The sequence below is a fragment of the Pararge aegeria genome, chromosome 15 (assembly GCF_905163445.1).
Source record: "Pararge aegeria chromosome 15, ilParAegt1.1, whole genome shotgun sequence".
Classification (NCBI taxonomy): Eukaryota; Metazoa; Arthropoda; class Insecta; order Lepidoptera; family Nymphalidae; genus Pararge; species Pararge aegeria.
In genome coordinates, this window is record NC_053194.1 from 10,481,400 (window position 1) to 10,494,492 (window position 13,093).

A 13,093-nucleotide genomic window follows, 5' to 3' on the forward strand; every position below is an offset into this window, starting at 1 on the left:
TGTTCACCTGCTAAAGCACGGGTACATGGAATAGGAGAAGTTTACCCCCGTTTTTTTATTATTGGATTATTTGGATATTATTTCCACTTGTGCACCAATGGTCTGAGAGTTAATAAAGCTGTGGGTTTTATTAACTGTCAGACCATTGTATCCAAAACACATTTGTATCCTTTCCCCGGGTAGAAAATTGTCTCTCACCCTTGCTAGCCGTGCTGGGCCGATTTCAAAAATTATATAATATTGCATACTCTGTCTACGCACGCCACTGCGTTGATCTAAGTTTGGAAATGCTTCCTTGGTTTGTCGACAATCGGTAACATTTGCTCAAGATTGGGATTGTACTTGCTTTTATTCGTTGAGCAATTATTTATTTTTAATTAAAAAAAGGTAATTCTTAAAAATAGTTTAAATATCCTCTTTTTTTGAAAGTTATCTGTAAAGGTAAAGGAAGTCTCATTATAATTGTTATAACCCATAGAATATTACTATTTATATTACTTTATTTTGTTACAATTAACTCTCAAAGTTAACCAATATACGTATTATAAATCAATCAAATTTTTTTTAGATTCAGCACTTGAAAGCAGTCATAACTTTACAAGAGAAATTGAAGAATAATATAAACAAGTAAGTGTTTAATATTTTTTTATAAATTAATAATTTTATTATTGCTCATTTTTTTTGGCTTTTGACAAATATTTTCAAGAAAAGTTAACTATTATTGTTGAAGCTTTAATTTTAATTTTTAAATTATAATCTGCGAAAACCGGGCAACCGGTAAAAAACTGCAAGTTTTTTGTTATAAAGTCAAGATCTTCTGAGTATGCGTTATCGGAGAATCCGTGTGTTGTGTTGCTTATAAAAAACTGTAACTTCGTAAACAGACAATGTAATAGCATAAAAGGTTTATTGTTTACAATAGTTGTCCCATGGTTCGGTGAAACGGCAGGTAATACTTGGGTTTTTAAAAAAAATCCGCAAAGTACCTAACACCCGCTTCCAGCCTCGTAATTTCTTCATCAGTCGATATTTTTTAGGATGTCAGATATAAGAGAGCTGCTGAATTCAATGAAAGCTGAAAAGGACGCTTTGCTCGCTGACAGGGAGAAGGGTAATACAGGGGGTTGTAGCATCCTGCAAGAGTTTAACTTGCGAAGACTCAACAGAGAAATGACACATCTGTGCAACGAGTACGAGTCGCTCGTTACACAGAATAGCAATATGGAGGACAAAATGGCGCATATCGAGACGAATCCGCCAAGGTAATATAGTTAATTTTACCTTAATATATATATATATATGGCATATATAGGACACAGGTTTTTCAGGATAGCCAGCTAGTGACAAAATAGCACAATAGTAGGACAAAGTGACGTAAATCCAGTCAGAATCACCATATAAAATAAATAAATATACTACAATACACACAGCGCCATCTAGCCCCAAAGTAAGCGTAGCTTGTGTTATGGGTACTAAGATGACTTAAGAATAATTTTATGAATAATACTACTTAAATTATAAAACACAGATAAACCCCCAGACACTGAAAAACATTAATGTTCATCACAGAAACATTTTCCAGTTGTGGGAATCGAACCCACGGCCTAAGACTCAGAAAGGAGGGCTGCCCACTGCGCAAATCGGTCGTCAATGATGGATATGTTACGTTTTTAAAGTGCCTATAAAATATTTCCTTAGAATGCGCCCTACGTAGTCGTTAGCTTTTCATAGATGCACAAAAGCACTGCCTATCCTAATTTTTTTATAACTTTTATAGCACGATACCTTAACAGAACCACTTAAATCCAGTCAGAATCACCAAGTAAAGATGTGCTATGATTTCAAAAATCAAGGATTCATAAAACATTTCAAAACAATGAGCAGGCATTCGTGTGCTGTTCATACATGCACAAAAGTACTACATAGCCTAATACTTTCTAACTCGTATAGTAGGAGCATTTTTATTTCTTTTCCATTCTTGATGCTTTAAGCCTAACGTAATAATGAAAAAAAAACCCTTTGCACACTATTCAAAACTTTAGTCTTTTGAACAAAAAAAGGATATAAGCTAACTTACAAGAAATCATATAAGAGCGGTTCGATAAATCGTTCTTGAAACTCCTGAACGACCTGACATAAACGTGAGAAATTTACATTCTTTGAATTCCACAGTTCGGTTTACCTATCGGTCCGAGATCGACAGATACTGGACTGGCATTTTGCAAACTTGGAGTTCGCGAACGCCACTCCACTTGGAAACTTGTCGCTGAAGCACTGGGATCAAGACGACGACTTCGAATTCACCGGCAACCATCTGACAGGTATGATGCTTTTTATTTTTTTCTTATCCCACTGAACAGAGATATACATCATGAGTGTATTATATATGTAAAGAGTAGTGTTTCAATAGAAGTAGAGCTTTTTGCGACAGTTCGTTTTTGTGCCACCAAGTAGCACTGTTGTGTTGCGGTTTAGGACGTGGTACATTTGGCTTAACACTGTTCGAAGATTCTTCTTGTGCGTGTTGCCAGTGATGACCTATGGTTCTGTAACATTGTCGTTGACTATGGGCCTCATAAGAAGGCTCAGAGTCGCTCAGCGTGCGATGGAGAGAGCTATGCTCGGAGTATCTCTACGCGATCATATCAGAAATGTGAAGATTCGTACAAGAACCAGAGTTACCGACATAGTTCAACGAGTCGCGAAGTTGAAGTGGCAATGGGCCGGGCACATAGTTCGGAGAAAAGATGGACGTTGGGGTTCCAAGGTGCTGGAATGGCAGCCCCGAACTGGTAAACGCAGCGTTGGTCCACCCCCAACGAGGTGGACAGACGACATTAAGCGCGTCGCAGGCAGGCGCTGGATCCAAGCGGCTCAGAACCGTGGAATTTGGAACTCCCTACAAAAGACCTATGTCCAGCAGTGGACGTCTATCGGTTGATGATATGATGATGAGGCTTAACAACTACGCCTCAGGTTTATGGACACAAGGCGGCCCTTTGTAGGACTGAGCCGCTTGCTTGGTCCGTCAATTAAAACTATAAAAAAAGGAGTTTTTTGCTTTGTGGAGCTCTAGAGATAAATTACGCTATTTGAACTTGGATGTTAAGAGCTGAATCGAACTACCAGTCCCGTTAGTTTTGATGGCACGTACTTTTGTAACGTTCGTTTTAAATATAAAATCTTTGTTTACCTAACTTGGAAGTTAAATAAGTGCTTTGACGACAAACGTCATGCAAGTTCCAGGCTTCAGCTTTTTTTTTTAAATTATATTTTGTAATTAAAAATAAAATTGAATAATTTAAATTAATTTTATCGACAAAACTCAAATCTACTTATTAATTTTTAATCAATATCTCTTCTTCTTCTTCTCTGCTCTAAATAATGATTTGGTGCTCTTTTCCAACCATTGTCGTAGGTTTTTGAGCCATGATATTCTTCTACAGCCAGGCCTTCTTACCTGCCTGCCACTTTATCTTGTATGTTAAGTTGAAGATGTTCATAATTTTTGGTGTTCCGATGCGAACATGACCGAAAATCTAATTTTCATGAGTACCTCTGGAAGCTTACCCAGTCTCTGCAATACAGTGCTATGTACACTCAATATACGTTTTTCTATTAAATTGCAAAATTTGCAGTTTCTTCTAACTAATTAAGTAGAGAAAATTAGAAATATAAGATGTTATATCAGCGACAATCATTCGATACATGGGATACCGTATCGAATAACAACATTCGCATGTATCGAAATTAATTAATGTTTCAAAAATATAATTTTAATCCATTAAGAATAAAATATATATTCTACTAAAACTGCTTATACGAATTTGTTTTTATTGATACAGTTCGGTTTTGAAATTTTATAATAACTAGCCCATTTAGCCTACAACCTTTTGGTAAACCAAACTAACGAAAATAGTAGAAAATTATTAAATAAATAGTAGGAATATTCATTCGGCATGATTAGTGGGCGGTATTTGCCCAAGATGACTAGCTTTTACCACTTAACTATATAAGAAACTGAGTAATCTTATCGGTTGCAAAACCATATTTAGTTTTATTGTTTGCAATGTAGCGTCGTAACTAGAAAGAAGCAGTGATAGCGCATTCGGTGCGAGCTCGACCTTACTTTCACGGGGCCGAGTTCGAATCCCAGCACGCACTTCTAACTTTTCTAAGTTATGTGAAACCTGAATGCCTGAGAGTCCTACATAATGTACACCAATCCGTACTGTGGCTGCGTGGTGGACTACGGTCTAAACCCTTCACACTGTGGGAGACCCGTGCAATGTAGTGGGCCGGTAATGGGTTGATACAATGATGAATAGGAATAAAATACATTTTTAGTTAAATGGTAATATCGCGTTACAAACGACTTTAAAATGTTGCCACTTTATATCCGTACTCGATTTTAGGGATATAAATGTAAACCTCTTTAACTAAGTGGGTTAAAGGTTGCCGCATTACGTTCATAAATCATGGACCAATCTGTGTCGACATAGCTTGATCGATCGACTAGCAAAATAAACGAGTCATCGAACGAGGTTTAGCTCTAATCGAAGTCATTCGATACGACAACAGTTGAGAAAATGATTTCAGCACATAATATACTCGTAGTAGGATTTTGACGACCTCCCTGCGCAGTGCTGAGCGTTTATAATTAGAAGGTCCCGGTTTCAATCACCGGCGCGGCGGGGCAATTTGGGAATTTATATTTTTTGTTTTTTGTTTGATCTGGTCTGGTGGGAGGCTGCCACCCTACCGACAAAGACGTTCAGCGATTCAGCGTTCCGGTACGATGTCGCGTAAAATAAACCGATTAGGATTCTGGATTTTATATAACTGCCAAACCTATAACAGATTAGCCCGCTAGCATTTTCCCATCGGTGAGATTGCATTTATGGCCTATCTTGTAGTGGAATAAAAAAAAACAACACTGACTTTCAATCCATATCCTAAGGATGCTCCTGTGTCGGGGCGAAACGTGCGTAGAGAGTACATTGCAGTAGGTACATGTTTGGTGTGGATTTTAAAGATTGGTGAGATTACAAATTATAACGTACAGATTCTCCTGCTTTTCGCGGAGTACCTATAGCAAGTTAAGCTTAATTTTTGTACTGTATCATGGAATTCCGCAACGCCTGCTTCTATCCGAACATAGCTAATCATAGACGTTAAATATTATAACACAAAGAGTCCAGTTATGTACATTTTAGGAGAATGCCCATGTTGAGGAAGTGACACAAGTAACTTAAAGCAATAATTTCAATTAGCTGCACTCCCTTGTTAGCGTTCTGCGAACATTTTCCAGCAGCGTGCAATAGATGCGCCATTGTATCACATACAAAAGTCTCCTCCGAATAGAAATGGTTGTCCTTAAAAGGTCGTCCCGCTTCCATCCCATTTGTTACCACATGAGCGTTTCCTTGCCATATACGTTAGCGCTCTTAATGCATATTTTGTCGTTTGGACTTCGGATTTATCATGACTCGCGGACAATATTAGTTAATGGAAGTTTACGTGAAACACTACAATGGAATCTCAGTGTTTGAGATTCTTTGAATATAGTTATACTTCTTTTGGCGCGTTAGGGAAATATGATGAGAGTAAATTTTTACGATGCGCGCGCACACCGTCACAAATATCCGACACCCTGAAGTTAGCTATAAGGTTTGAAAGTGTACACCTTCAGTTGTTAAAGTCTGCGGGCTCATTCCGGTGATTTAATTGTACAAAAATCTAAAATTTTTATGTTGAGTGAAATTTTGTTGTCCTATAATGAGTCTATTAGTATTTCAAATTTAATTACGTTTATTATGTCAATTTCTTTAATAATGAATTTTTTTTTTTAAATAAACTTTATTCAACTAGACAATGCGTTAAAATAAAACTTTAAATATATAAAATACCTTTTTTTCTATTGTTAGTGTCGTTTTTTCTACAAACGTAGAATACAATAACAGTTTTTTATCTTGTTACGCCAAAGAAGTATAACTTCTAACGTGTGTACATAAGTACACACACCTTATTTTGGTTTAATGGATGTAGCTTGGTGATTTTGAGAACAGGATTTACGTAATAATGAAACCTGCGAACATTGTCCATCAGTCTCTAAAATGACGTCATTGGGCATTTAGAAGTAGTAAAGCTTTTGAAAAAAGCTCATGCGGGGAAGTAATGTCGCCATGCTTATTTACGAGCAGTATAAATTTAATATAGCTGCCTTACCCTTAACAGGTTAGACCGTTACCATCTCAGTCTGCATTATTACTTACCACCAGGCGAGGTTGCAGTCATGGGCATTGTAGGAGAATAAAAAATCGGTTAAATCTTGGTCGAATGTCACGGGAAGAATATTTAAAACGAAATTTAGTTATAACCTTTTATTAATCCCGAAAAATCTTCACTAATGTAATAAACATAATTTTTTTTAAGTTTATCGTTTTGACCTCTTTCACATCGCAATTATCGCATTTATAACATAAGTAGGGAAATAGGGATACAGTACGCACGTCTAGCACACTCGGGTGAAGCCGCAGGCAATGCTAGCCCATGTATAATATCGCAATGAATAGCTATTTGGATTCCCAAACGAGTTTAAAGCTGGTGTCCCGCCCCAAGGGCTCGCTCCGTTATGAATGTGGAATTTTCGAGTTAGTGCTTACTTGTGATCCCTTACAACTTACGCCGGGTGCTTCGAGCGATGGTTCGTGTCAATAATTACTATTATTTCCCGCCGCCAGTCTCCATCTTCCACCGTCTATAAATTACCCGCGGACTTCTGTGAATTGTCATAATGACCGTTGCGGAAAAATTGGATAATGTTTTAGCTACTTTACACACATGTATAAAGTACGCGTTCTTTGTCCATCTTTATAGCGATTTAACAAATATTTACAACTGTTTGGTTTGCTGGAAAAAAAAATAGCCTATGTTACTTTCCGCTCTTTCAACTAAACGGCAAAATAAAGATTGGTTGCTTAGGAAGGGCGTTAAGTAAGGAGATACAAACAAACACACTTTCGAATTTATAATATTCGTATGGATACACACTAATTGGGCTGCCTTGGTTATTTCACTCACCAAGTTGAATTCTAAAAGAGCACTTTCTCGTTAAAATTTAAATTCCAAATTAGGCAGACTTAACTGCTATTGTTAAAATGTATCTTATTCCCGCAACATCCGTCGGTTATCCATAAAGCATAGGAGGCTCAGAGTGAATCCGTAGCGAGTATTCAGCGAGGCGATATGTATCGCGACATTCACGGGACGCCTTTGCGGGCCGGTGCGTGCGTTGTCGGCCATATTTCTCACCGTTCGCTCGCTCCGGTGCGGTGTCCGCGGCGTGGGTAGTTGAAAAATGACATCTTGATTGTTGTGCGTTATCCTACGTATGAGAATGTCGACTCGGGCAGTAAGTCGCGTGCAGGGCCATTGTCGAGCCCCGAGCCACAGACCCTACAAATTGAACGATTGTTAACCGTTCCATGAAGCCGCTATCGTGACTTGTCGTAAAATTATTATATTTACCGGGATATCGTATTTTGTTAGGGCAGTAGTTTATGCATGAAAGGCTTATTTGGTTGCATGATCGTGTCTGCACATTATGTCCGGAGCAGGATTAACTTTACGATTGAATTCAGATTGGTTTCCCTATATAAGAACAGTAGTGACGGCTGCATATAATTTTATTACCGTGGGGTTCATTATTTATCTGTATTTAAACTACTATGTAATCTTAAATGTTTATTCAATAGGTTGTTTTAGTAACTCTATATTTAATTTCTGCCCTTTCACAAGAAAATATAGGGTATTCTCTTAATATTTGCAATTTTGACTACATTTATTTGAAGCAGTTTCCAAAATAACAAACTCTTGGCTTTTTTGATGCTTACGGTGAGTTAAAGGTTTAAAAATATTTGGAATTTGGAAATGCTTCTTATAATGCTAATGTTTTAGTATTAAGCCTCACTTTACATAATAAACGTAGAGAAGGAATTGATAACATCCGTTTTAATGAATGAGAACGTTAAAAAACATAAAGTGAAAGTGATTATCGTGTAGCTATAAATTATTGACTCAACAAGGTCACGGAATCTTAGAAACAAGATTTTATTTACAGTTTCTTTGGATAACTAACGCACACAGTCACCAAAAAGAGGTGATATTTTTGCATAACAAAACTGCAATTTTATATAAATAATATGCTTCATTACTATTTACCGATGAGAAATGGCATCTAAAACAAGTCCTCGAGGTGGCGGTCGCGCTCAAATGATAGTTTTATAGGCAGGCTCACGGCTGTAACAAGTTTCTGATAAGACCATGCGTGTGTTAGGGGCACCATATCATTTAGAAATTCGTCCTTTGTTTTAGTAGGCGGTGGTGGAACTTTTGCACATCAAATACCTTGTATACCCCATTTTTTTAGACAAATAAGAGCATAATATGCAAACGAACCTTTCTTTACTTTTGAGTATAAAAATTTAAGTGTCTTTACTTTGAAGTATGTTTTAAAAATAGAAATAAAAACAATTTTTTAATTAAAAAATAATTAAATTTATCTTATTGTACTTTTATAAAAAATAACAGTTTTTTTTTTTTTTTTACCAAATGGCCATCAAAAGATTGGTTACATTACTAGACAAGTATTCACGATTTTAGATAGTATCTTCCTTCCGATTTTGTGTTCTCTTTTTAATTGGGACCGTACAGCGTGTTTGTCTAGATGCCTTGTCTATATTGTCTAAAAAAAATACTTAAGTTATACGTGGTAAGAGCAACGCAAATAAATTCTGCGCATCAGCTTATAATAATCCTAAGCCAAGTAAATTTATACGCCGTTGGTATAATTTTTCCTTACATAAATATATAAATGTGAAGTTAATACGTTGAGTATTTTTGTAACAGTAAACACCACTATTAATAAATAATTCCGTCAGCTATGCTGACTGAGCGTTAAAACTAATATTGTATTCAGCAAATAAATTACATAATGAATCCGGTAAATACAATTTATCTGGTAACCCTCACCGAGAGGCGCAATAATGTATGAGATACAGCTGAGTCTTTCCTCATTTATCACGCGTTCTATGAATAAAATATCTGAACGCTATGCCTTTAGTTAAATAATAATTTTGAAGCTGTGTGCTAGCTTCGGTAGGATTATTAAACTGAGATTCACAAATTAGCATTAAAATACTTACACTATGATATATGACTTATAAAGTCATATATCTACTAAATTTTGCTCATGACGCTTATAAAATGTAGTTTTTTTTTTAAATAGATATTTAATGAACGCAATTTTATTTCTTACCAATTTTATTTGATTAGATTTGACCAAAGCGGATACCTTACTTATTCTTATTCGTGTACTTTACGTCATTGTTGTAATCTCTGACATGTACATACTTTTTTCTTTATCTTGTCGACAACGAAGCCGTCTAGAAGCGAACGCTGTAGTTAAAATCTACTTTCAAAGCGTTCATATTCCAAATAGAACTTTTCTACGAGGGATGACTTACAATTTATTTCGGTAATTGTTTTGGAATTTACCTACCTATAAAGTTGGTTAGGAGCCATAGTGGCTTGAACACATTTCAAAATTATGCAGGAATTTAAACTAAATCCGTTAAAGCTATTATGGTTGATAATTTTAAGGTGATGGGCTGGTTAAAACACGAGGACATCAATCGCGACGGTTGCTTACGAAGGCGTCGGGGGCGTGGATGAATAAGCGATGAGACGACGAATGGCTCTATTAAAACGCTATTGTTCCCCTGTGATCGCAGAGTTGCGCAAGGAATACGCATTGTTCTCATGGCTTTCATAAGTTTTGCTATAGTTCACTGACGTCACAACTTACGACCTAAATGCTTATCGTGTTACATGTAGTTTGCATTTGCCGAAAGCTATGTCGCAAATGAAAATGCAGTGGCAAACCATATCTGGCAAATTCAGTTGAGATACCAGCGTTTCCGTTACTTGCACTTGGATTAACCGTTGTATGCTTCATTTCTTATCCACCAGTCTGTATTGAGCTACTACCTATGTTCTAGTCAGTGGCGTGCATTAGGTTTCTTACCAGGGTATGCATACACCAGGAAAATTGCATAAAACGGCACAAACTCTCCTCCTATTCAAGTTATATATCAATGTTTGGGGTATGCAGTGCTTTTGAGCATGTATGGAATGCACGCCACTGGTTCTAGTAACCTGATCTATATTTTTACTTTCAAGATAGTTTTGTTAATAGTATTTTTTTAATAATTATGTTTAGTAAAAATAATACACTAGGCTTTTGACGGCGGAGTGGCGTAGTAGGCAGCGACCCTGATTTCTGAGTCCAAAGCCGCACAACTGGAAAATGTTTGTGTGATGAAAATGAATGTTTTTCAGTGTCTGGGTGTTTATCTTTATATTATAAGTGTTTATGTATATTATTCATAAAAACATTTAACAGTCATCTTAGTACCCATAACACAAACTACGATTACTTTCGGGCTAGGTAGCGACGTGTGCATTGTCGTAGTATATTTATTTATTTATATTTATTTTAAGAAAGACATTGTGGTTTGACGGTTGGAGTAGGTATTTGAGAAACATCGTCACAAAATTTCCTCATGCTGAAGGATCATGTTGTTTTTCGAGAACCGGCATAAAAAGTATCCTAAAAACTTCACCTGGAGTATTACTTATATAGACACCAAAATGCTTTTAAATCATTTCTTTACTTTCTAAATAAACAGAAAAAAAATGATTTTGGGTTCTATATAAAAATTTTAAATTTAGTAAAGAAGCTTTCCACGACAAAAAATTTAAACAATATATTAAATGTATCTAAGAAATAATCCAGTTTCAGTTTAAATTCAAGTATTGATTTTTATCTAGCCATAAAACGACTTTCTAAATTCAAGGACTAAAATCTTCGAGTTGTCAACACGCTGTAGGCATTGCCTTTTGTGGATATCTACGAAGCGAGCTGATAAATTACTTGGATGTCTCACGATGCCTTCGGAAACTGTTGTTAGTGAAGGGAAAGACATAAAAGTAACTAGTCCATCGCGATAAATCGGGTGCAATGCTTGTGAAGATGGCGAATTTGTGGTACCGGGCTTAGTTGGAGGGGCTCAGTGGTTCTAATTGACAGGCGTTGAGAAAATTCCATGTTACACCTGCACTGACTTTCTGTATTAGAAATTGACTGTTGTCTTATATGCCGCACGCGTAATTTCACAGATTGCACAATACCCATAGACTGTAGTTCCTGAACATACAGTTTTGTGAATGTGAAAGAGTTTTTTTTTTACACAAACTAATTCAGAAATAGAAATCTTTACATTCAGCCTTCATCTATATAACATTAATGCCTTTTCCATTATTTAATTTAAAACTCCTGTTATAGGGATGCGAACTGAGCACGAATTTAATTTTAACTTAATAATCGCACTCGTTCAAATTTTGATTATTCCATGGTAGTTTATTGGGCCTCCGCTAACTTTTCGTTCATTGTTAAAGTTGTAATCCTCTTTGTGAACCCTAATTGAATTCACTGTTATGCTAATACTCTGATTTCCCATCTTATTTCGTTAATAGAGGTCTGCGGTAAACCAATTAAAGGGAGCGTTTCTGGATTAGTTAACTTTTGGTATACGGATAGTTCGTGGACTTACTATGCTAACATGGGAAACTAACCATTTTAATGATATAATTAAAGGCAATTTTCAATCGTTAGATTTTATCTATTTATCAGTTAGTTAAGGAACGGGCAAGTGCAAAAACGGTTCAAAATGTGTTATCTACAAAGTTTATATTTGTATCAAGAGTAAATTTTATTGGAATGAGTTTTAAGGAGTAATAGGATTTAAATATCATCATCATCATCATCAGTAGAAATAATGTCACACTGCTAGGCTCCTATGCAGTTGGGAAGATTGTCACCCAACTAATGGCAGGCCTAAGAAGGTGGCGTGCCGTGTAGTGCACGCCTCTCTGGAGGATTCGGCAGCGATCAGGCCATTGACGATGGGACTCGCCATGCATTGGGGGGTCAAAACCTTGGCGAGAGTGCGGTGAATACGCAAGTGAATCCCGTGCTCTCACTTATAGGTTTATCGAGGGACACATAGAGTTTTTAGTGGGTGCAAGTCCCACGTAACTACTCCGTTTCCCCCAACGGAGTGGTATTCGTCAGGCATTTTATCTGTATAAAAAAAAGGCTCCTATGCAGTTGCAAATATGCAAATTCAAAAGGATTCCGAATGTGTTAACTAACTACAAATTTGTTTTTAATTGTATCAAGAATTAGTTTTGTTAGTAGTAGTATTTTTTATATATAATAATCAGCATCACCGGTTGAGTTATTGTCCAACTGCTAGGCTCCTGTGCAAGGATAGAAATTAATATCCACGTTTCTGTGTAGTTATGCGGTTTAGACTCGACTTATGCCAGAGGAGTGTTCGCGCCGGTGCATATATCGCTTTATTGCACATTTCAGAGGCTTACTATTCCTACTTCGGACTCTAATCGTAGCGTATTGCGGTTTTATAAACGCTGTTGGGACCTGTATTACATTCCACAAACATCTTACAGCGCCGTCTTCAACATGTTGCGATAAATTGGAATTTCAATGTAGATGGCAAGTGTTGACGTTCCAAAGCAATTTCAGTTTAGTGTCGGACGTTTGCAGTTCATTTTCACATGCCCCTATTTGATCCAGTTTTTGATCAAAGCACGAGTGTTTCGATAACTTTTTGAAAGATCTTTCTATCTTATAATACATTATGAATACTATTGTTCCTATTATATATTCCTTTCATTTTCTTTCGATGCATATTTATTTGTACATATAATATAAAAAATATATACATATAAAAATGCATCATATTTTTAGTAGGAATTTGTTTCTTGTTCTTATCATCGTCATCACAGTCTTCCGCTCTAACTTAAGTAAGGTCAGCACATCAAGTATTCCTTTTCCATTCACTTCCACACTTTTTAAACGCATATCGTCTTTCCCACAGTCAATCTAATTCAAATTCAATTAAATAGTCATCAACAGATGGGACCGGTGATAGCCCAGTGGGTAGGA

At 36.4% G+C, this 13,093-nt stretch overlaps 1 protein-coding gene across 2 annotated transcripts in view; it reads left to right on the forward strand.

Annotated features, from left to right (window-relative positions):
• LOC120629772 (lysine-specific histone demethylase 1A) overlaps window positions 1-13,093 on the forward strand; it is a 464,274-nt gene that overhangs the window by 4,415 nt on the left and 446,766 nt on the right. For both annotated transcript variants that reach the window (XM_039898808.1, XM_039898809.1), the window contains exons 8-10: window positions 569-627; window positions 1,038-1,262; window positions 2,173-2,321. In XM_039898808.1, the coding sequence (XP_039754742.1) occupies window positions 569-627; window positions 1,038-1,262; window positions 2,173-2,321 (433 nt within the window). The remainder of the gene's footprint in view (window positions 1-568; window positions 628-1,037; window positions 1,263-2,172; window positions 2,322-13,093) is intronic.